General features: G+C 42.7%; 1 protein-coding gene across 6 annotated transcripts in view; it reads right to left on the bottom strand.

Moving 5' to 3' along the window:
• The window catches only part of lrch1 (leucine-rich repeats and calponin homology (CH) domain containing 1), a 66,948-nt gene extending 44,519 nt beyond the window's left edge, over window positions 1-22,429 (bottom strand). For 2 of the 6 annotated variants that reach the window (XM_065961861.1, XM_065961858.1), the window contains exon 1: window positions 21,972-22,428. In XM_065961861.1, the coding sequence (XP_065817933.1) occupies window positions 21,972-22,200 (229 nt within the window). In that variant the 5' untranslated portion in view covers window positions 22,201-22,428. Of the gene's footprint in view, window positions 1-21,971 lie in introns of all 6 variants that reach the window. The other 4 variants (XM_065961859.1, XM_020631975.3, XM_065961860.1 and 1 more) reach the window with 3 other exon arrangements.
• Between the last annotated feature and the right edge of the window lie 382 nt (window positions 22,430-22,811).

Here is a 22,811-nt window from a genome sequence, read left to right as displayed (position 1 = left end):
CTGAATCCGTCCACTAATCATTTAAATAACCCGATATTAGGTGGCTAGGATGTTTATTTTTGTTGCCGTGGTAACAAGCAGGTATCAATGACATTTTGATTTTCACAAGAAGCATGTCAAAGTTTAAAAATCTGGTAGTGTGACAACGCTAGTAACAGAGCGCATGTTCAGTATCATCATTTCATTACCATGCAGGAGACTTCATAAACAGTTTATGACCTCACAGTGACCTGCAGGAGAAATAAATGTAATATATATGTTATATATCTGTACGCTGACAGCAGAGGAGATGTTTCCAGGGCACGTCGTCCTCTCAGACACACTTCTGTCAGCTCACATTTAAACGTTACGACACGTGATGTCGTGTGATGATTCAGGCCTGAGGTCATTTAACACACACACACACACACACACACACACACACACACACACACACACACACACACACACACACACACACACACACACACACACACACACACACACACACACACACACACACACACACACACACACACACACACACACACACACACACACACACACACACACACACACACACACACACACACACACACACACACACACACACACACACACACACACACACACACACACACACACACACACACACACACACACACACACACACACACACACACACACACACAGGCTGTAACAACATTACAATGAGACAACTCTGAGTCCATTTCAACTAAAGAGGTCACAATACATGTCAGGTCTCGCAGTCTGTCCTGGATTCAAACAGTAACCAACCAGCTCGTCTGACCTCGGGCCGTTCTTCTGTAACTCGTCTGTAAATCTCCGACATGTTTCAGAGTTATGATCTGAGTTAGTGTGAGAGTTCAGGACAAATTCCCTCCAGGTCGCTTGTTCTAACTTGCAGTTTGAGATAAGCAGGTGGAGCGGCAGAGAGACGGCTCGTCTTTTTCTCAAAGAGATCGTCAGCTGCTGATAAGAGACGGACATGAAGGAGATCTGACTTTAACCCCAAGTGCAGCTGCAAACAAAGAAGGCAGAGTTGACTGAACAACGGCATGATTACAGACAGTTACTGAAGCAGACTGAAGAAGAAATATGTCATGTTTAAGAGAAGAACGAAGCTCCTCTGAGTTCAGCACTGAACCAGCTACATCCTCACTAAGAGTGATGTGATCTCGAAACAATCGACCCTTTCAGACTGATTTCTGTTGCAAAAGTACCGTAAGTAAGCTCAGTCGTCATCACGTCTTTGAACATTTAAATTGATTCTGCAACGGCGTATATTCATGTCCCAGTCTGTGAATTGAAATAGCGTTTGCAGCGTTGCAGAAGCACGGCACAGTGGGTGCTCCACATAAACACACAATCACACGCACAGCGCTCCGCTCCGCTCCGCTCCGCTCCGCTCCGCTCCGCTCCGCTCCGCTCCGCTCCGCTGCTGGCTCCTCTGATCCCGTCCTCGCCTCTGTAACGTCACTGTTCTGTCTCCAAAGACAGTACCGTTGGGGGGGGGGGGGGGGGAGAGAACACATCGTCCCCCCCTATTAAGACTCTGCCACATTCAGATTGGCAAAACTTCACAGGGCAGGGGCGTAAATATGGCGCCTTGAAACGGCAGCTATCACAAGCTTTACTTGTCTAATACTGCATCAATAAGAAGAGGCTATAAAGGGTTAATTTAATCAGCCACAGTAAATATATAGGAAAGGTTGAAATCTTCAAGTACACACACACACACACACACACACACACACACACACACACACACACACACACACACACACACACACACACACACACACACACACACACACACACACACACACACACACACACACACACACACACACACACACACACACACACACACACACACACACACACACACACACACACACACACACCATTTAACAGGCGTGGGGCTTCCTGTGTTAATAACAACACTCTCCCTCTCTTAAGAAACAGGATGTGATTTCATCAAGGTCAAAAGGTTAGTCAGACTGATGTTGATAATGTGTGACCTTTGACCTCTAAAGAATCAACAGAAACATTTCTGTCGCCAGCAATCCTGGTCTTTCTATCTTTCTCTCTCGTCTGACACGATTTTTGACTCACACAACTGTTTATTTCAGCCTGACGGTGAGTCGTTTGTCGATCAGTGTACAGGAGGTCATGAGGGCCCGATCAGCTGCTCCCGGCTGGTCATACAGCTACACACACTCAGGTTGTGTTTATCAATCAGGCTGTACAGTGTGAGATGATATTAAACTTAATTATACAATCGTTAAGGGTATGCCCGATCTATGTCAACTACCAGCCAATAGAAATGAAGCATGAAGCGACGCACTAATCAGCACAACCACACCGGGTGACTGATGTCTTCTCCACAAACAGCTCGTCTGTGTGTTTTCTTAGAATTGAATAAAGTTTCTGTTGCTGCTGTTCGCTTTGTAGACGTGCAGAGAGAGAAAAAGAGTCCCTCCGTGCCTTCTCTGCTCGTTGTCGTGATGAACAAACAGTCGGGCTCGGAGCAGGAATGTGGAGGCCGAGCATCCGAGACACAAAAATGTTTTCTGCCCACTCATTAACATCCACAGAGCTCTGTCATCTGAACACACTGCTGGGGGGGGGGGGGGGGGGGGGAGAAGAAGGAAGGGAGGGAGACGACTGGAAGAGGAAGAGAAAACAAAGAGTGAGTTGTTATTGTTGAGAGATTCAGTTTACTCACTCTTCATGTCCGCAGAGTGAAATAAAAACTTGAGCAGCAGATGAAGATTCATGTCATTAGCCAATAAACCGCTGATTGTTTTTTTTTTTTTTATGGTGAATCGATTCACATTCAACCTGGTAAATGTCAGAAACTTTTACAAGTTAATCATAATTTACCAGAATCCAAAGTCATCTTCAGATTCTTTTTTTTTTTTTTATAAAACCAAAAACCAGTCACCCAGAGAAGCTAAGAAGAAAAATCTGCAGGAAAAATCTGAAATAGTTTTATCCATGAATAAGACTAAGACTAGGTTAACATGTTTTATGAATCATTGTGATGTGCAGGAGATTCAGATTCTGTGTGATTGAGTGTGTGTGTGTGTGCGTGTGTGTTGCAGCTGCATCCTTTGCTGGTGCAGGAAAAGGGGAGACTCCTCCCTGCAGCACAGTAATGACAGGCTATACACCAAAAAGACACACACACACACACACACACACACACACACACACACACACACACACACACACACACACACACACACACACACACACACACACACACACACACACACACACACACACACACACACACACACACACACACACACACACACACACACACACACACACACACACACACACACACACACACACACACACACACACACACACACACACACACACACACACACAGAATCTGAATCTTCTGCACATCACAATGATTCATAAAACATGTTAACCTAGTCTTAGTCTTATTCCACACACAGACAGACACACACACACACACACACACACACACACACACACACACACACACACACACAGAGCATAAAAGAAGAAGAACAGGGACAGAATAAATACAAACAGCTTCACTGCTGCAGCTCGACGGAGGACAAATACAACTCTTTAAAGGTTTAAAAAAGTACATAAAAAGGTCACAGCCTGAACTCCATGCTGATTTTATCTTAATGTTCACACAGATAAAGGTCAAAAGAGAACATTGATTATAATAAATGTATTCTTTATAGAAAGGTCACTGAATAATTAACTTTCACTTGAAAATATTTTTAATTCCCAAAATAAATAAAGCATCTCCTTTGACACTAAAGGTGAAAATAAATAGAAACAGGATATGATCTTTTTTCAGGGTGCAGGTTCTCTTACAGAGACACTGAAAGGTAAACAACATCTCAGACTGATTTTAGTTCCTGTCGCTGGATTTCTGAAATATTTATGTGTAAAACGTCTCACATTCTGCCTTTAACACCTCAGAGGAATGAAAAAGTGTGGTTCCAAATGTTCCTCTGGAGTTCACAGAAACAGAAAAAGTCACAAACTTTCTAGAGAAAACAAACAAACATACTTTTAATGTAAGAGAAGAAGAAGGAGAAGATGACAGGAGCTGAGGTCACCATGACGACCATGTGACACTTTCTGCATGGATGCAGAGACATGGATGCAAACATGCGTGTATGTGAAGCTGCACACATCAGCGACAGCACAAAAGTGTGTGTGTGTATGTGTGTGTGTGTGTGTGTTTTATGTTCATCCTGCGGCAAAAAAAATGCATATTTCTAGATTGTGTGCTTTCAGATCTAAACATAGAAGCAGTGTGTATGTGTGCATGCATGCATGTGTGTATGTGCGTTGTATGTGTGTATGTGTAGGTGTGTGTGTGCGCGTGTGTGTGTGTGGCAGATGGACGTGGGTTGTGAAATAGGTCATGCAGGATTCCTGTGGGAGGACAGGCCATTACTGCACACACACACACACACAAACACAAAAACACACATTCCTAAAAAACCATAAAACACAAAATTTGCTTTATAAGGTATGTTTACGGGTGGCAAACACACACTTGCACGCACACAATGCACACACACACACACACACACACACAAACAAACACTAAATTGTTTTCTGGTGGAACATTCCTCGTCCCGGAGCAAGATTTATGCGAGCTCAGAAAACAGCCTCGGCTCCTTTTTGTTTTCCTCCTGCAGACCCTGCTTTATACTCGGGATCTATTTTTACACATGCTCACACTTTTTGTCCACACTGAGTCACCGTAGAAAGAGTTCAACAGTAACGAGTGCAGCCTGACAAATCTGCTGTTGGGTCGACATCATGAGCTGGTCTGGGAGTACCACCGAAAAAGCACAATCGATGCGAGAGTGTGTTCTGATAATCACTCAGTAAAATCTTTCAGACAGAACATGTGATGCAGCAGACGATGCGACGGGAGCTATGAAGAGATGATGTCATCATGTAGTTTGTCCAGCAGAAGGCGCGCTGACTCTAAAGTTTACAATCAAGCGCCAACCGCCAGTGTTGAGAAATAAAGCCAATGCAGGAACACCTGCAGTTCCTGGAGTGTCCACTAGAGGCTGTCTCCTGCAGTGAGTCCATCTCCATAGAACAGCCTGGTACAAAAACTGATTTGGTCTCTTTCCCTCATTTCTCTCTTCATGACTGTATTTGAATAATTATGGGCGTGGTTGATTTGACTGACAGGTGAGTGTGTTGTAGGTGTTTGTAGGGAGATTTAAGGCCCTCCTCAGCTCCACCTCTTTGTCTCTTTCTAGATTGATCAATTTAATTTGAAGCTGTCTCCTCCTCCTCCAATCCTCCTCCATCTCCTCATCCTCCTCCTCATCCTCATCCTGTGTTTTGTTCTCTAACTTGAACTCACAGTTACGTAACAGAGCGAGTACTTCAGCTGAACATCCACCCACACATCAATCGACATCCTCAGAGAGAGAGAGAGAGAGAGAGAGAGAGAAAGAGAGAGAGCACCAACATAACCACAGCCCGGGGGTTCATTGTGCTGCAGGACAACACACACACAAAGACAGCAATCTGTGCGCTTGTTTGTTTGTTTGATTTTATCTGAATAAATATTTACTCCATAGACTCTGAGGAGAAACAAAACCCTCCCTCACTCACTCATTCATTCACTACCTCGATCGCCCCACTTTCTGTCAGCACGAGGGGAAAGTAGGACGAGAACACCCAGAGAGATCAGTCTGCTCCTTCATCACACACACACACACACACACACACACACACACACACACACACACACACACACACACACACACACACACACACACACACACACACACACACACACACACACACACACACACACACACACACACACACACACACACACACACACTCACATAGTTGATTAAGCTGTTACAGCAGCAACATGATGCTGTTCATGTTGTTTTGTGTCTAAGAAGTCAAATCAGAGAGATTGAAGAATGAAATAAAATTAGCTACACTAACAAATCTGCAGCACACACACACACACACACACACACACACACACACACACACACACACACACACACACACACACACACACACACACACACACACACACACACACACACACACACACACACACACACACACACACACACACACACACACACACACACACACACACACACACACACACACACACACACACACACACACACACACACACACACACACACTAATATTATTTATAATATTTGACATTCTAATTAGCATTATCCAAACATGTGTTATGTCTGTTATGTTGGTTTTTATCGTCTGTAAATCGCGTTCATTTCTAAGTAAATAAAATGTGCTAAATGTCAAAGCTTTTCAGAACTTTTCATATGATACCAAGTTATTTTAAAACAGGACAGTCCGGTTATTTTAACGGTGAACAGAATCAAAAAGAAACAAATCTTCATAAAAATAGAAAAACACCGATATATAGAAGGAGCTGCTCCATCTCGTCTGACCGTCGTCATGGAGACGATTTGTCCACACTTCTTACAGTTCAGTCTGAACGTCTTCAGACGGAGACTGTGCGGTCTGAGAATGTTTAAAGGACCCAATTTATCTAGAGTGGCGCCGTCAGTCCTTTATCCCATAATATTACATCATATCATACCAGATATTAGATCGGATCTGTCCCATCTCTGATAAAAAGACTTCAGAGTTTATGTCAGATTTTAACCAACAGCTGCTGAGAGTCAGAGAAAGAGAGAGAGAGAGAGAGAGAGAGAGAGAGAGAGAGAGAGAGAGAGAGTTCTGACAGTTCACAGTTTTGACAGTGTGCAGGAGTTTGCATTTACAATTTTAAGAAAAGACATCCTTCAACTTAAGTGCACTAGATGTTTGCATGCCACTTTTTTTTTTTCTTTTGCACAAACCTGTCGGGATCGACTCTCCTGACCTCCTCAGTTTAAATCAGAAACGGTCAAACCAGACCGTTGCAAAAGTTGTTTTCTTCTCTTCCTGCAGACGGAGCTGACCGATCATGAGTTCAAAGTCTTTATAAATCTGCGTCATGATGTGGTGAGCCCGTTTATTATCCTTCAATCACTCACGGCGCAGTGAGACAGATTTGTCTACAGATTGTTTATGGACGGGCTGAGAGCTGATCTGAACTCCAGCTGAACTGTGACTCCGGTCTAATGTTCTGGATTATTAAATAACCCTCATTCCAATCCTGGCACAAATATATTTTTCCATGTGCTCACCCTTTTAATAATTCATTTTATCAAATTATCCCAGCGCTTTTACTGGACTCATATCAACAGAACAGATTCCAGCTAAAAGCTAACTTTTTGTAAACATACCAATATTAAAGTAGAGTGGAAATAAAAGTGAAGACTTTACTACTTAATTGTGGTTTAATCATCTCTGACCTTTGGCCCCGCTGCTGCTGTTTACTGTGATGTACGTGATAATGAAACTGAAAGGATTCGTCTGCTGTTTGTGCTGCACACAATCTCATGACATGACAGAGAGGTTAGTTAACGCTGGACTTTCTCTATCTAGACCCCCAAAATAAGGAGTTAAGAGTCTGGGGTCCCACACTGTCCACAGAGGGGGTTCAAACATTTACAGTTGCACACAGCCGGGCAGACTACGAGGCTAATATCATCTCAGTCATTTATTGTAAGAATTTGCATTTTTCACAAAAATGGGTGAAATTATTTTTCATAAATACATGTTTTTGGATGGAATATCGCAACGCCTCCTCTCGGTGCCTTGCGACCCTCCCCCCCCCCCCTCCCCCTCCCCCTGTAGGTTAGTTTACAAGTTTATTTGAATCAGAGACAGTGTACAAAAAAAACAGAGAAGAGAGGAGATGCGTTGTACCAGATTTAGCTAACTAGCTAATGTCCATCTGTTGTCCCTGAACAGATGATGGAAAGAGTAAAATACAAATCGACCAGTCAGGCACGCAAGCACGCACACACACACACACATTGGGAATCCTTGGTCTAGCCCTTTTTACACACACATCCTGCTATAAAGAACACCTGTACAGAGGTATTATTATGCGGGCTGTTCTGTTTAATAACAGACCCACAAATTAAAAAGGGTTTATCTATGGATGTCAAAATACCAGAATTTTAAACACATAGATATGGTTCTAGTAAAAACTGGTACCTGTTTGATACCATGGCAACAAAATCAGAAGTCTTAGGCATCCAGTACTGAGTAATATGTCGCTGTTTGACATGCGAGACTCTCAGCAGAGATTGTAAAGATAAGAGATGTCTCACTCCTCAGCTACTAGGCTCTGAAAAACCATGATGTGTCCTCGCAGAGAATGCAAAACCCCGCACCATGACGTAACCATCACAAATTCAACAATTTAACTTGTTGGCAACAAATGTTGTATTTTGTGTTGTCCTGCAGGCTCGCCCATTTTGTACGGACAATGATTTACTTTGTGTCTATCTCCAAAAATAACCTCTCCCTTCCCTGTTCATACATTTTCAGTTATGGTGAATTTTAGTGAGACATGTGCAGCGGAGACAGCATCAGGCTGAGTGTGAGAGTAAAGGTCAGGAATGTCAATCAGGAGAACAGAAACAGCAGGTTTACACTTCACCTTCATGTGTGTGTGTGTGTGTGTGTGTGTGTGTGTGTGTGTGTGTGTTGTGGTTTAATGAACAGTGAAAGGTCATCACTTCTCTCTCGCAGACTGCAGAGGGAGACTAAATCCACGTGTCAACACTAACCCATCTGAGCCTCTTTCCAGCCCTCAGAACAGGAGATAACCTTTTTACCAGGCCTGCTTCATCGGGCAGAGACAATAAGTCCACATTGTCAACACAAAAATGACGACAACATATTTAAATTGTTGAATTTTCGATGGTTTCGTTTGAAATACTCTGCACGAATACATCATTTCCAGAGATGAGTTGCTGAGGAGTGAGACATCGCTCATCTTTGCTATCTCTGCTGAGAGTTGTGCAAGTGAAACAGTGACTGGAGAGCGACCAAACATGTATGCATCATGGTGGCAACCAAATGCAACGCACAGATGAATGGATAGATACTTCATTGATCCAGAGGAAAATTCAGGTTTCAAGAAGCAGCTTACAGACGCAAGACATGAAACATCTGTCACATCTGAGTGTGTGTGTGTGTGTGTGTGTGTGTGTGTGTGTGTGTGTGTGTGTGTGTGTGACCCACTGACAGCAGACAGCCATGGATTAGTATACAGCAGGTCAGAGAGGATGAGTAATTATGAAAGGATGATCACACGTAACAGAACGTTGGTATGCGATGGGATGTTTAAAGATGCTGAATGGAAAAGAAAACGTCAACAGACTCCAACATGACGAGGCAGAAAAAGTTATTTTGGAGAGCAGAGTCGGTTATACAGATATTTAAATTCAGACTAAACGATTATTCTACACCCGGGGGGGGGGGTAAATGATGCACTTTGGTTTTCAGTGTGGCTAGCATTAGCAGTGCTAAAGCGGACCTCAGCTCATCTCTTGCATTGTGTACAAACTACATCGTCTCATGTCTCATTCAGCGGTAAATAAACTCACAGTATAAACTCCTAAAGTCATCGGTGATGCGCTTTGAGTGTGAGCTAGAGCACGCAAGAGGTAGAGAGCGAGCAGGGAGGCGTGTGATTGGTTCATCAGATTGGTACCTCGTGGCAGACATTGGTCAAAGTTTCTACAGGCTTACAACTGATACAGATGATGGATTTTCTTTGTTCCTTTTTTCAGAGAACATGAGTTATTAATGTCTGTCAGGACCTAAAGACAATTTCAACCACAATCCTAAAAAGTGGATCTGGAGGAAATTACCAACCCTGACATTAACGACCAAATACCTGTTCTATATGTTAAGGTGACAGAGCCTACATACGTATTTATCTCCATTTAAAAAAAATCAGATTTCTGCCACATCATGCTGCTCCAACAAGACGTTATCTGTTCACTGTGTTTGTTTACATCCAGGTTGTAGAGCGAGGAGAGCAGGCCCATTAGACGGAGCTTCACAGCCAGGGTCTGTCACTTTAGTGCCGCTGTCTGCATGACATGAAACGACTGCGACTGTGTGTGTGTGTGTGTGTGTGTGTGTGTGTGTGTGTGTGTGTGTGTGTGTGTGTGTGTGTGTGTGTGTGTGTGTGTAACTGTGGACTGAAAATCAGGCGTTTCCAGTCACTAGACGCTGCATTCATACACCTCTACTGATCATACAAACATGTCAGAGCATTCAATCAGTGTTTTCCTGACATCGTTCGTATGAGCAATGATGAATAATGAAAAGAGGGACAAAATACAGATGTTGGGAGGACAATCGTTGGGCTGTTGCTTTCTGTATTTGATCAAATTTAAAACAAGAAGCAGTGAAAATAGAAAAGTGTCAAGCTTGCTTTAAGAAAAGTAGGAGAAACAAAAACACAGATGTTTGACAGGAAGTGGGACAGACGAGAAAAAAAAAACTGCGTGAGAGAGACGGAGAGAAAAAAAAAGTCAGGATTAAAAATAGAGAGAACGAGGAAAAAGAGAGCTGCAGGCAGAGACAGTAACAGGATTAAAGTGGGGGAGTTTCCTCAAACTGGCAAACCACCAGGCACACGCACACATATACACACACACACACACACACACACACACACACACACACAATCACCAAATACAACAACAAGACCCCCACCACTGACCCACATCTTTCTCTGCTGTCAGCATATCACCACACTGTCTGTGCCGTGTGTGTGTGTGTGTGTGTGTGTGTGTGTGTGTGTGTCCGTCCACTGGCAGGGCTGCAGGCCACAACATTCACTTCCACAAAAAAACACATTAAACACAAACCATGCGACCCGAGTGGACACAAACAGGATGTGTGTCTCTGTTTTTAAACTGATTCATGAAAAATGAAGTCATCCAAATTCAAATGATTAAATCTGCAGAGGGGGGAGGGGCCACGTTCTGCAGAGAAATCTGACTGGCTGCAACAGAAATACAAGAGCTCTGTGGGGTAATAAGCCATCAAAATGACAAACTAACAAACCATGAAAACAGTTCAATGTGAGGTTGTTTTTCTTACTTATTTATTTTTTTAATTTTATTTCATTCAAACAAACAATAAAGTTAAGAAAAACAGAAACATAAAATCTCAAATTTTGAATGAAAAGGAGCAGAAAGAAGACTAATCTTATAACATCGGCCCCTCTTTCACAAAGCATTAATTAAAACAAAAAAAACACTTAATTCAAAAACAAAGGTGGGTTGTCAAAATGTCTCAAACTTCTCTGATTACACATGTTTTAAAAAACAGCGTCGTTTCCAGGAGTTTGTTTGTCTACGTTTACAGACAACAGCTGGCTGGTACGTTACTGACGATACATTTCTGATTGTGGTCACTCGTAACCAAACGCTGATACCTCCATGATAAATACAGACATGGTGTGAAAAGTCAAAGCAGCGTTTGAGTCAAAGTCACCGTACACACTGAAATATCAACACTTCATGACAACACATCACTGTGTGAAAGTCTGCAAAAACTTGTGGATCACGTGCACCCCGAACGCATCACAGATCAGCTATGATCCGTTCCACCACTCATTTTTTCTAATTGAAAACAATAGAGAACCCAATATTTGGTGCCTACGACTTCTATTTTTGTTGATGTGGAATCAAACAACCATTTGGTTTGATTTGTACTAGCATCGCATCAAAGTAAAAAAAATGTGGTATCCTTGACAACCCTGCTCCTGCCAAAAACCAGACAAGCTTCTGCCTCATCTGAAATGACTGTTAGGCAGCAAATAAAACAAATAAATAACTCATGATGCAAACTCACACAGAATCACACACGGTAGATATGCACACAGAAAAATAAAGATCTGCAAGATGTCCATATCAGCAAACACAGAGTTAAAGACCTACACAGAAAAATGTATCCTGATCAATATGCATGAATAACAGCAGCATAAATATAAAAACATCCCCCCACCCACGGAAACACCCTCGCAGAGTAATTGAACGTCACACCTGAGCAGGTGAGGCTAAATCCTCGGATTACATCTCGACAGATTTCTCTTTTTGAGACGTTAATCCTTCAATTTAAACACGTCTGCATGAGGATTTACTCTGAATGAAACGTGTGTCTTTATGTACGTGTTCATATGTGTGTGTGTTCATCTCTGTGTGTGTGTTTATGATGTGTGTTTTTGTGTGTGTGTTTGTGTTTGTGTTTTCTTGAACATATGCGTCCTAATGTATGCTGGCGTGTGCTTCATGGTGTGTTAGGATTAGCCTGCAGGAGGAGAGTGGTATGGAAAGTGTGTGTGCTCGTTACGCTGAACCAGTTACTGGTGTGTGTGTGTGTGTGTGTGTGTGTGTGTGTGTGTGTGTGTGTGTGTGTGTGTGTGTGTGTGTGTGTGTAAGCGTGAGTGTGTAAGAGAGAGAGAGATGTTTGGATGCCAGGGTGCTGCCAGGGGGATCTAAGTGGGAGATAGAGGTGTGTGTGTGTGTGTGTGTGTGTTTGTGTGTGTGTGTGTTATGTGTATGTATGTGTATGTGTGTCTGTGTGTGTGTGTGTGTTGGCCTACATTTGGAGGATGAGAGAGTGCTCCTGTTTATTTATTCAGAGGGATTTTGGCGTCTGTCAGGACACTCGAACATCTCACTTTTAGGAAAAGCTGATCTTTATTACACAAAGAGGAGGAAATGATAATGTAACCTTTACAGCTGATTTAAGAATTAAAATATTATTCTCTCTTAAATACGGACGTGGCTGTATGATTTACTTCTCTTGTTTGGGTTAATTTTAATATTTGTTATTTTCACCTCATTGAGATGTTTTATATTTGACACAGAGCAGCTGATACATCCTCTATCAACCCCTACGGTGTGATTTAGTAAGAACACCATCTAATCCCACTAAAGACGCACACAAATCAAAGAGGATTATGGGTAAAAGGAGACAGACATAAATCCATAAATCCATGTCTTACAGTCCAGACGAGGTGAATTAGAATAAATAATGTGTGATTGTATTCGAGCAGATCTCATCGTGTGAATCAGGAGGTCTCACTCTGACCTGTAATTTGTGAACCTTAATGAACTAAGCATTCATTATAAGACTAAGCAAAGAAAATGTGAGATGTGACCTCAAAGCAAACTGAGTGCATTAACTCGATTGCTTTCTTTGCAGGGTCGACAACTCTCGTGTTTCCACCGCACTCCCAACACTACGTCTCCAGCACGATCCAGCAGCAACACTCGGGCAAAGTAACCTGTTGTTTGTATGTTATTCTCCTTATCCCGCGGGATCTTGTAGTTCTCTCGTGAACTCGTGAATCCAGCTGTGATTCTGCTGCACTTACGCTTCAGAAACGGACCCAGTGGGGTAGGCCGCACGCCGTCAAAACGGAGCGGAATACAGATCCTGTGGAAACCGCCGGTCACCGCAAACAACAGCTACGAGATGTTTGATGAAGAGCAGCAGATCTGAGGGCTGATTTGGAAAATGGACATGGACTCATGTACAGCTCTCAGCACAGACTCAAGTGTTACCATCACAAGCCATAGCATTCACAACCACTGTCCTACAGACAACTACTGATGAGCAGCACGCAGCAGAAAAAAACAGCAGACCACCGAGAGGTCTGTGTCAGACGTATATTTGATGGTAGAAAAATATTTATCTGCAAATGAAAGAGTACTCGTTCATTATTTTGTCTGCCTTCTGATGGTGTCAACGAGTCCAAGTTCCGCACAGAGACATGTTTCTATTACTAGACAGACGTCTGGTCTGTGTGTTCCTGTTTTATGTGTGTGTGTGTTTCTATTTTCTGCTCTACATCACAGCTTCACAGTCTCTCTGATCAGAGCAGCAGATCACAAACACTGATAGAAAAAAAACTCTAAAGACCTAATTTGGGCACAAACACGAGATATGACCTCATCTCACACACACACACATACACACACACACTCTCAAACACACACGCACACACACTCTCACACACAAACACACACACACACACACACTTGTGATTTAATCTGGTGCTCAGTGGAGGATTGTTTTACAGGAAGTGCAGGAAACAAAATCGGGAATATGTGATGTAATGTGTGACAACATCTCCATGGTAACAGTGTGTAAACGATGTCACAGCCTGAGGTTACACTCGGCGGTGTCAAGAGATCCGAGAAAAGAGAAACCTTCCTGCTGTGATCAGGTGTCATGACCTGGCTGATGGACAAAGATCCTCTATGAACTCACGATGACTCACTCTTCAAAAAAAAAAAAAAAAAAGGTGGACCAAAGACGTGCAAGTTTTGTTCATGTTTCATATAACCAGAAATTCAATCTTAACAGATATTACTTTTAGACTGCAGTCAAACAGTAATTGGACAAAATAACTACTACAACAACTGGTCTGCAAGCTGAGTCGTAACATGTCTGTCAATATCAGGCACTTTAATCAAAGTGCTGTATTAATGCAACCTTTTTACTGTATTTCTGCAGAAAGTCTGATGTTTGCAAACCATTGGTCACTGTAGCTGTTCTGTACAAGTTTTTTTAAGGGGCGGGGGGGGATCCTTGGTTAGGACAGGAAATTATCAGGGCAGAAAACAATGTGGAGGGGAGCGGTCACTTCCTGTCTATGTGCGAGGGAGAAGACCAGCATCTCAGCCGTCACTGCTCCACCTCGCAGTGTCCCATAGAGACTCACAACACAACCAGTGTTCAGGATCAACACTAGGGATGTTCCTACTGGCTGATTATCCAGTTGATAAAAAGCTGATATACAGTCAGACCAGTCGACTAGTCTGAAGGTGATGGAGATGGAGATACCACTGTCCAAACCCACACTGCATGTACCCGTTTTCTTTCCATTTTCCCATCACATTGAAAAACAAAATCACGGCTAATGTTTAAAGGCAACTGAAAAGTGCTTGTGCTCGTGCATGAACTGTACCGTGCCGAAGCGTGCCATGGCCAAGGAAGTGTACGGAGCGGTCACACTGGTCAGACAAACTGGACTGCGCAACACGGCGTGTGGCACATTCATTGTTCCATCTCAATCAAATCCTTGAATTTCAAATGATTGACGCTGAAACTCGATTAATTGCCCAGCTCGAATAATTAGGTTAACTGTCTATTTCTGGTGCTGACGAGCGAGGGTGACAACGTTTAATCATTTGGTTGACTAGTCTGCCTCCTCCATATTCTACACCCGGTTTCTAATCCTGACCACAATCACTGTAAGATGTTTATTATTGAGATCTATTGGTTCTACGTCTGTTATTCGACATTAATCATCCTCTACCTGACCTGAGTCGACCTTCACTCCCGTCTCGTCTGGTCCTATTGATTCTTTTGTCTCAGCCGAGTATTAATCTGCTCTTTACAGCTGTTCAATCCTCTGAGAGAAACCATTAACTCCTCCATTAACTGTTTCATTTACTGCTTCATTCAGTATGCATGAAAACGAGCCCCTCCCCCATACAGACCCTCTGTGGACACCACGTCCAAGTTACAGACAGAGGGTCAGGGGATGTGAGGGGGTTCATGTTAAAGGATGTATTTATGAGGTTGAAGGTCAGGCTCAGGGTTAGTTTAAGTAAATAATGTGTTTTTATGGTCTTTACATAAAAACAACTTAAAGTCTGCAAGGTTATTTTTATTATTCAGCTTTTGCTGCATTAAAATTGGCAGAACTTTCTCAATAAAAAGCTTGATTTCTGTTGATGTGAGTGTCTTCACATGCATAGATAAGTGTGTGAGGGTGTGTGTGTGTGTGTGTGTGTTTGTCCGAGCTGTCGTTACATTCAGGTGTGGTGGGAAACGCAGAGCGGATAGACCCTCCTCTTACCAACACCACACAGCATTCTTGAGAATCTACAGCTTCCTCTCTCTGTGTGTGTGTGTGTGTGTGTGTGTGTGTGTGTGTGTGTGTGTGTGTGTGTGTGTGTGTGTGTGTGTGTGTGTGTGTGTGTGTGTGTGTGTGTGTGTGTGTGTGTGTGTGTGTGTGTAGGGAAGGAAGAGCAGTGTGGAAGAGGAAGTGAGGCTTGTTGAACTGGGAGGTGCATCACACCTCAGACTCACATCATGACTCCATCCACAAAATTGAAAACTAGAATATCAACACTTAACTTAAACATAATTATAACAAAGATCTACTCGATATCTGCAAAATAAAAATAAATCAGATCAAATTAAAAAGCTCAGTTTTAATAACAGCATGGTGATAACTAAACAAAAGTCTGCAGTCTTGGTCCCCAGAGGATGAATCATTTTTAGATCGTGTGAGGGTTCAATAAGTCAATCCAGAATATAAATCACACCGGTATATAAGAAGCAGTCTGTTTTGGTCTGCGCTGGTATAAGAAAAAAAAAAAGTGTCTGTACAAACGTACAGAAAAAAAACAGGTATTAAAAGTGTGTCTTATACACCGGTTTATACGGAACATGTTAATTTACACTGAAGCATTGTTCTGATATTGAAGTATTCACTTTGCTCTAAAATCAGAAAGTGGCAATAAGGCTGGCAAAAAGACCGACACTTTTTGAAGTACATGTTTTAAAACTAAAATATCTTTGCTAATTTAATGATCGACGGAATAAGAAAGTATGTAAACAGAAGAACAGCTGCTGATGATATATTAACTTGAATGATTTTTCAGATGATCAGAAGTGTTTTACCTCTGGTCACTCCCTGTCAGCACCTCTGGTCACTTCCTGTCAGCTCCTCTGGTCACTTCCTGTCAGCACCTGTGTGTCCGATCAGACTTAAAGCTGTTCGTTTGCACTCCTTAACGTTGTTTCCTCCTCTCTAGATCCTCGCTTGTGTTGTTCTTACTCTCTGATCTGCGTCACTTTGGATAAAAAACGTCTGCAAAATTAATTGTAGAATAATCTATATTGTTGCATTTTTAGCCAATCGATTGATCATGTATCCTCTTTGCCCTTTAAAGGGAACCGCCCTCAAACTGCTAAAAACTGCTACACAGGATGACTAAAGGAAAGACACAGCGGCATCATCGCTGACCGACTCAGAGCAGTGATGACATAAAAAGAGATGAAATAAAAAATAACTCTGAATTAAAGGACGTGGTCTGAGGAAAACCTGATGTTTGAGCAGCAGATCTGAAATCTGTTTTTTTTTCATGATTTATGATTCTGATTGCAGAGATGGAGGTCAGTCACATCTGAAAATCCTGCCGATTAGTTGTAGAGAGAATCTAAATCATGTGATCTTATGTAATCTCTTATTTCTGCGTGGCTTAAACACACATATACACACGAGGATGTAGTCTCTGTCAATGAGTGATATGAACGTACAGAATGAAAAACTGCAGAGCCTGAAGCTTTAACGTAGGCTGCTGCACACAAATACATTTTAATCAAACCTCTATTTTATTATTCATCACACGGGTTATTTTCAGAGCTGCAGAAGAGGACAGAAAACAGCAGGTCACAGGAGGAGTGTGTGATGCTTCCCCTCCTCTCAGCAGCAGTTTGTGCAGCAGAAACAGCAGAAGAAGAACAGAAAGTGAAACGTATTCCACACTTCCTGATTGCAGCTTAGAGGTTATCAAAAATGTTTTTAAACTCAGAATATGTCCAGATGTGTCTCCAGACTTTCAGTATCCACTGGCTGAGTACTTTCTGATCCATCTCGAAGCTTTGAAATGAAAACAGGTTCTCAGATGTGCGACGTTAGCACGACTTAACCCCGGAGTATAACACTAAGACACAACAACAACCGTTTGGGCTTCCTACCCTTACGCCTCGTTTTCACATACGTGTGTGTTAGCTCGTTAGCTAAGCTAGCACACTACCAGAGGGTCTCCCCAAATTCTACCGCAAAAGTTCAATCTTCTTAACGTACTCGAGGGACATGGTGCGTTCCATTTGATCTAGGAAGTCGGCAATTCGGAGTTCTCCGTCTGATATGTCATCAGGAACGCCGTTTAAGCTGTTACACTACGGTGTTTATTAGCATGTTAGTCCGCTTTTACTGTAATTAAACCAATCGCACCGATAGCATCGTGCTAGTTCTACCTGTGGACATTTTGGCATGTTGTTTTTATGTAGTGTCGTTATCGCCTGGTATAAGCTAACATCACAACAAGACGTCATAGCAACATGGACACACACACAAACACACACTCTGTCACCCTTAGCTTACACTGTAAGCTTTACAGTGTATACCACCATGAACAGACAGCGAGCAGGCTGACTGGTTGGTTTGGTTTGAATCACCCACATGAACCTTCCTGATCCAGAACTTTTCTGATATCAGCCATCTTTAGATGGATTTAGAAGATTTGTGACACAGCACGACGATAACTAAACATCAGCTTTCTGTTCCAGTCAGACTCGACTATCAGTTCCAGGAAGCTCCAGTTTGTTTCACTGCAGGTTCAGGCCTGTTGGCCGCTGATATGAAACTACTCTGAACCACAGTCAGTGTGTGCGCGTGTGTGCGTGTGCGTGTGTTAGACAGTTTGCTCTGACTTATCTAACATCATGGAGGTTGATCTGAGTTCTCGTGTGATCAGACTAGAACTATTTGAACAATCAGATATTAACGCTCTGATAAACACAAACATGATGTCTGTTCATTCAGGACGTGATCACAACATGAAGCTTCCACACACACACACACACACACACACACACACACACACACACACACACACACACACACACACAGCGGATTGGTCTGATAATCCTGTCGGTCATAAAGGAGCACCAATAGATCGGTGAGTGACCGGAATCCAACGATTCTGCCAAAGAACACAAATTGTGTTCAATTTGTAAAGTGGGTCCTGACCAACAAAAGCAGTTCATGTGAACTGTAACATTCTCGCTGTAGTTCGCTTGAGATCTTCATAAAAACATGTTAAAGTTAAGACGTGTGAGTATCAATCCTGACAGATCTGTGTTCAAAATGATAAAAAGGACAAATACTAAAACCCACGGTTCTATGAATTGGGATACCAAATCCTTCACTGAAAAATAAAACCCTAAAATTCTGATAAACACAGAGTCCACTGAACATGTGAGTGTGTAGGTCAGATTTCAAATAATCACCCACAGAGCTGCAGGATTCTGCATCACTAATGATATGACTATGCAGAGCTGCTGCTGCTCATGAGTTCACATCATGCAAAAAATAGACCAGTAATCCACCTGTAATCATGCTAATTTCTTCACAAGAAAGAAAGCTTCATACGAGGGAACAGCAGGTGGAGTATCATTATTTGTTGCAGCCTAAAACAGATCGAAACAGATTTAGGTATCGTTGATTTTTCAAGAATCATATTGAAGTTTTAAAGTTGTGGTATTGTGGCAACCCTACATGTAGCTTGATGACCCCTTGCTTCTCTCAGGCTCCACCCTCTCGTCCAAATATGGTCGTCTCTGACTCCAACAACCAAGATGGCAAAATGTCAAAACAGTAGCCACAAACCAAAGTGTGACATCACAGTGGAAACATCTTCTTTTTAATGCCTATAATCTGATAGTTTGATCAGAGACTAAATCTTATCACCTCTGAGGTCGGAGTGCGAAACACATTCAGCGGTTTTATATTTAATAACAAATAGACAAAAGAGCAGTCACCCTCAAGCATTACAGAACCACTGAGAAAATCCTGACACAGTAGAACTAAACCCTCTGAGCTGTCTTCATCCTGACATCCCTTAAAATGCTGAAACTATGAGCAGGTGAAACTCAAACCCCGGTAGCCCTGCAGCACTGCTCTGTTTCTGCCCCGTTCTCTCTGCTGTCTGTGTTTCTGTAACAGCGAGCCTCCCTGCTGATTATGTAAACCACATTTCTTTTTTGGTCTATAAACAAAGTGAAGTTCAGCACTATGACATCACTGAGACTCCACAGTCCGACTGGAACAGGGTCGAGCACCCTCTTGGTCCTGCTGCCGACACAAGAACAGACAAACCATAGAAGAAGGTTTCACATTTACATGTCGATGTTTGGTTTGTGTCCCTCTTAACCAAAATCAAGGAGGTCCCTCTTAGTCTGGGTGATCCACAGAACTCACCATTCACTCAGTTCTCTTCTGGTTTCAGAGAAAACAATTTCACAGTGATTTTTTTTTTTTTTTAAAGCTGTGGTGAGCACAAACCAAACCCTGTGCTCTATTAAGATGTCAGCAGATCTCGCAAAAGTCACATTTCCATCGAGAACACCGGGAACTTTGAAAACCAGAAACTAGTTTTCAAGGATTCAAATGAACTGCCTGCAAACTGGTTACAGCAGATTGTTCTCTGCAGAATAAGTATTACAGCAAGTCTCCTATTTTTTTGCAGCATGTTGTTGCATGTTGAGTTTGTATGTACGCTGATGATGCACTCATGTTTGCATGGAGATGAAACTATCAAATATCATTGCTCAATGCTCATAAAAATGAGAATAAGCTATTTGCAGACTTTAATAGAGTTGTATCAGCAAGCTTTATTATGAAAGTGCAATTGGATGTTTCTATTTGTTGTTAAGTAGGGACACAAACCAGGGGACAAAAATAACATATTCGGTGTTCCTCCAAAGGTTTCTGGTCCCTGGGGAAAGTAAACATGTATCTCATACAAGACCTATCCTCATGAATTGATACCATAAGCAGTAAGCTAGAAAGCATGCTAACAACAGCGACTGTATTTTAATCTGGAGCGTCAGTGCGTCTCTGTCTCCTTCCACTGAACAAAAGTGAAACTCTTATCCTTCATCAAATCAAAAGAGGTGAAGGATAAAAAATGAATCCTCCAGAAAGACAATAACTAATCAGACCAAAATCGTTTGACAGTAACGGGCTATGAATATGAGAATCTCTCCTGTCAAAACAGACATTTTAATATGGGCGGGTAAGTGACTTCAGGGTCTTTTGGAGCCAGCCTCAAGAGGACACTCGAGGAACTGCAGTTTGATGTTACGTACACAATTGCTCCATTTTTCAACACAGAAGGTAGCTGCTTCGTGATAACTTCAGCTTGACCCATGTCCCTTCTGTTAACACGGAGGGAGGAGGCTGGGTTTACAACTTTTCCTGCAGCCAGTCATAAGCGGGGGCTCCAAATATTTTGGCCTCACTCCCAGGAGACTGTTGCACCGTCCAGATTAATTTCCAGTCTACGGTGTGAACTGAGCCCTTACAGTGTAATGCTATCTGTTTGTGACCGGTTAATTTGATTTCATATGAGTGAACTAGCCAAACAAGCTCCTTTTTCAAACCTGTGCAGATCGATGCTGGAGCTCACACTGATGTTAGCATGTAAAAATCTAAAAAACAAACCTTCCTTTTTTTAAGATATAATGCTAACCAAACAACTGATACCTATTTGGACACCATGCCAACAAAAATTGAAGTCTTAGACACTCAATATTTGATGTTGTTTATAATTACCACAAATTTCAGAAAATATCTGCACACTGTGTAGCCATTGACCAAATGCTTTGGTACTTGTGGATGGTATCAATCATTAAATAAGAGAGATTGTATCATTTTATAATAACTGTGGTTGTAAAGTATCAAAAATTTAACAACCTTCCTCCTGAGTGCTCCATCAGCCTGTTTACATCACTCATTGGATTTAAGGAAGTGTGGGGGAATTCCACCACAGGCCCACTCAACAGAAACATCCTGACAACATTTACTTCAACGTGGATACACCAGGACTCAAAATGTGTAGGACCCAAATCCAGTCCATGTGACAGACCTGACAGAAGAGGACGCATCCGTCTATCAGGGGGTTAACACAGACCTGAGAGGAGTTCAGAATCAAGCACATATACTATGTGACCCACAGGCCAACCAGAAACAACCGGGTTTGGGTTCTACCTCCTGGTTTAAAAGGCTAAACATCGTCAGATTCTGACGCCTTCACGGTCCTGCAGCACACCGTACGCTAAGCAGGGGGGGGTCCACGCGCTTCTGTATCCCATTGTAAAGACGCCTCTGCGGTGCCTACCTGCTTCAACGGTGTCCGTCAGGTCGTGGTTTGCGGCCGTCCGGGGGAACTCCTTCAGTTTGCGGGAGCTGAGGTTGAGCACCCCGCTGGCCGCTGCCTCCTCCAGCGCGCGCTCCAAGCCCCGGTTCGGGGGCAGGTTATTGGCGCCGCCGAGGTGATTCTGGATCGACGGAGAAGAACCGAGCTGGGACAGCGGGGGACGGGCGGACTCCGGTCCCAACGTCGCCATAGTGATCCCTCTCTCCGCCTGTTCTCCCGGTGTGAGTGTGTGTGTGCGTGTGTGCGCGCGCGGGTCGTTCAGTATCCGTGAATAAAGAAAGCACGCGGGGATGAGCTCACGTTCAGACAAACAGAAGGAGCACAGATTCTCGTGCCGTGCCGTGACGCGCGTTCAGTTTCCTCTTCGTTTCTCGTCGCCGCATCGCCTCCCTGTCCGCGCGGTGCGTCAAAACGGTAGAAACTACGACGTCACAACATCCGTTCATTAACTTCAAAATAAAACTCAAATGAATTACAGATTTCTTTTTACTCAAGGATCATCTGAGGTCCTCATGCTGGATGGAGGATAATTTAGAGGATTAATAATCAAAGATAAACTGAGGTGACCACCTGGTTCATGGGGGGGGATTAAGGAGTCACCGAGGTAAGGAGGCTCTGGTTCATCAAGAGATTTAAAAAGTAGGCCTACGTTAACGTTAAATCTTAAAATACATCATCGTCATATGTGTACCTGTGATTCGTTAGAAGTTTAATAAGAGTAATTTTCCAAATTATACAAAAACAAATCTACCTCTTCACGTCAAATATACTGTATTTGTATCATGCATTTCATTTCTTCCT

This window comes from Labrus bergylta, chromosome 13 (assembly GCF_963930695.1).
Source record: "Labrus bergylta chromosome 13, fLabBer1.1, whole genome shotgun sequence".
Classification (NCBI taxonomy): Eukaryota; Metazoa; Chordata; class Actinopteri; order Labriformes; family Labridae; genus Labrus; species Labrus bergylta.
This window is presented reverse-complemented; position numbering and strand designations above follow the sequence as displayed.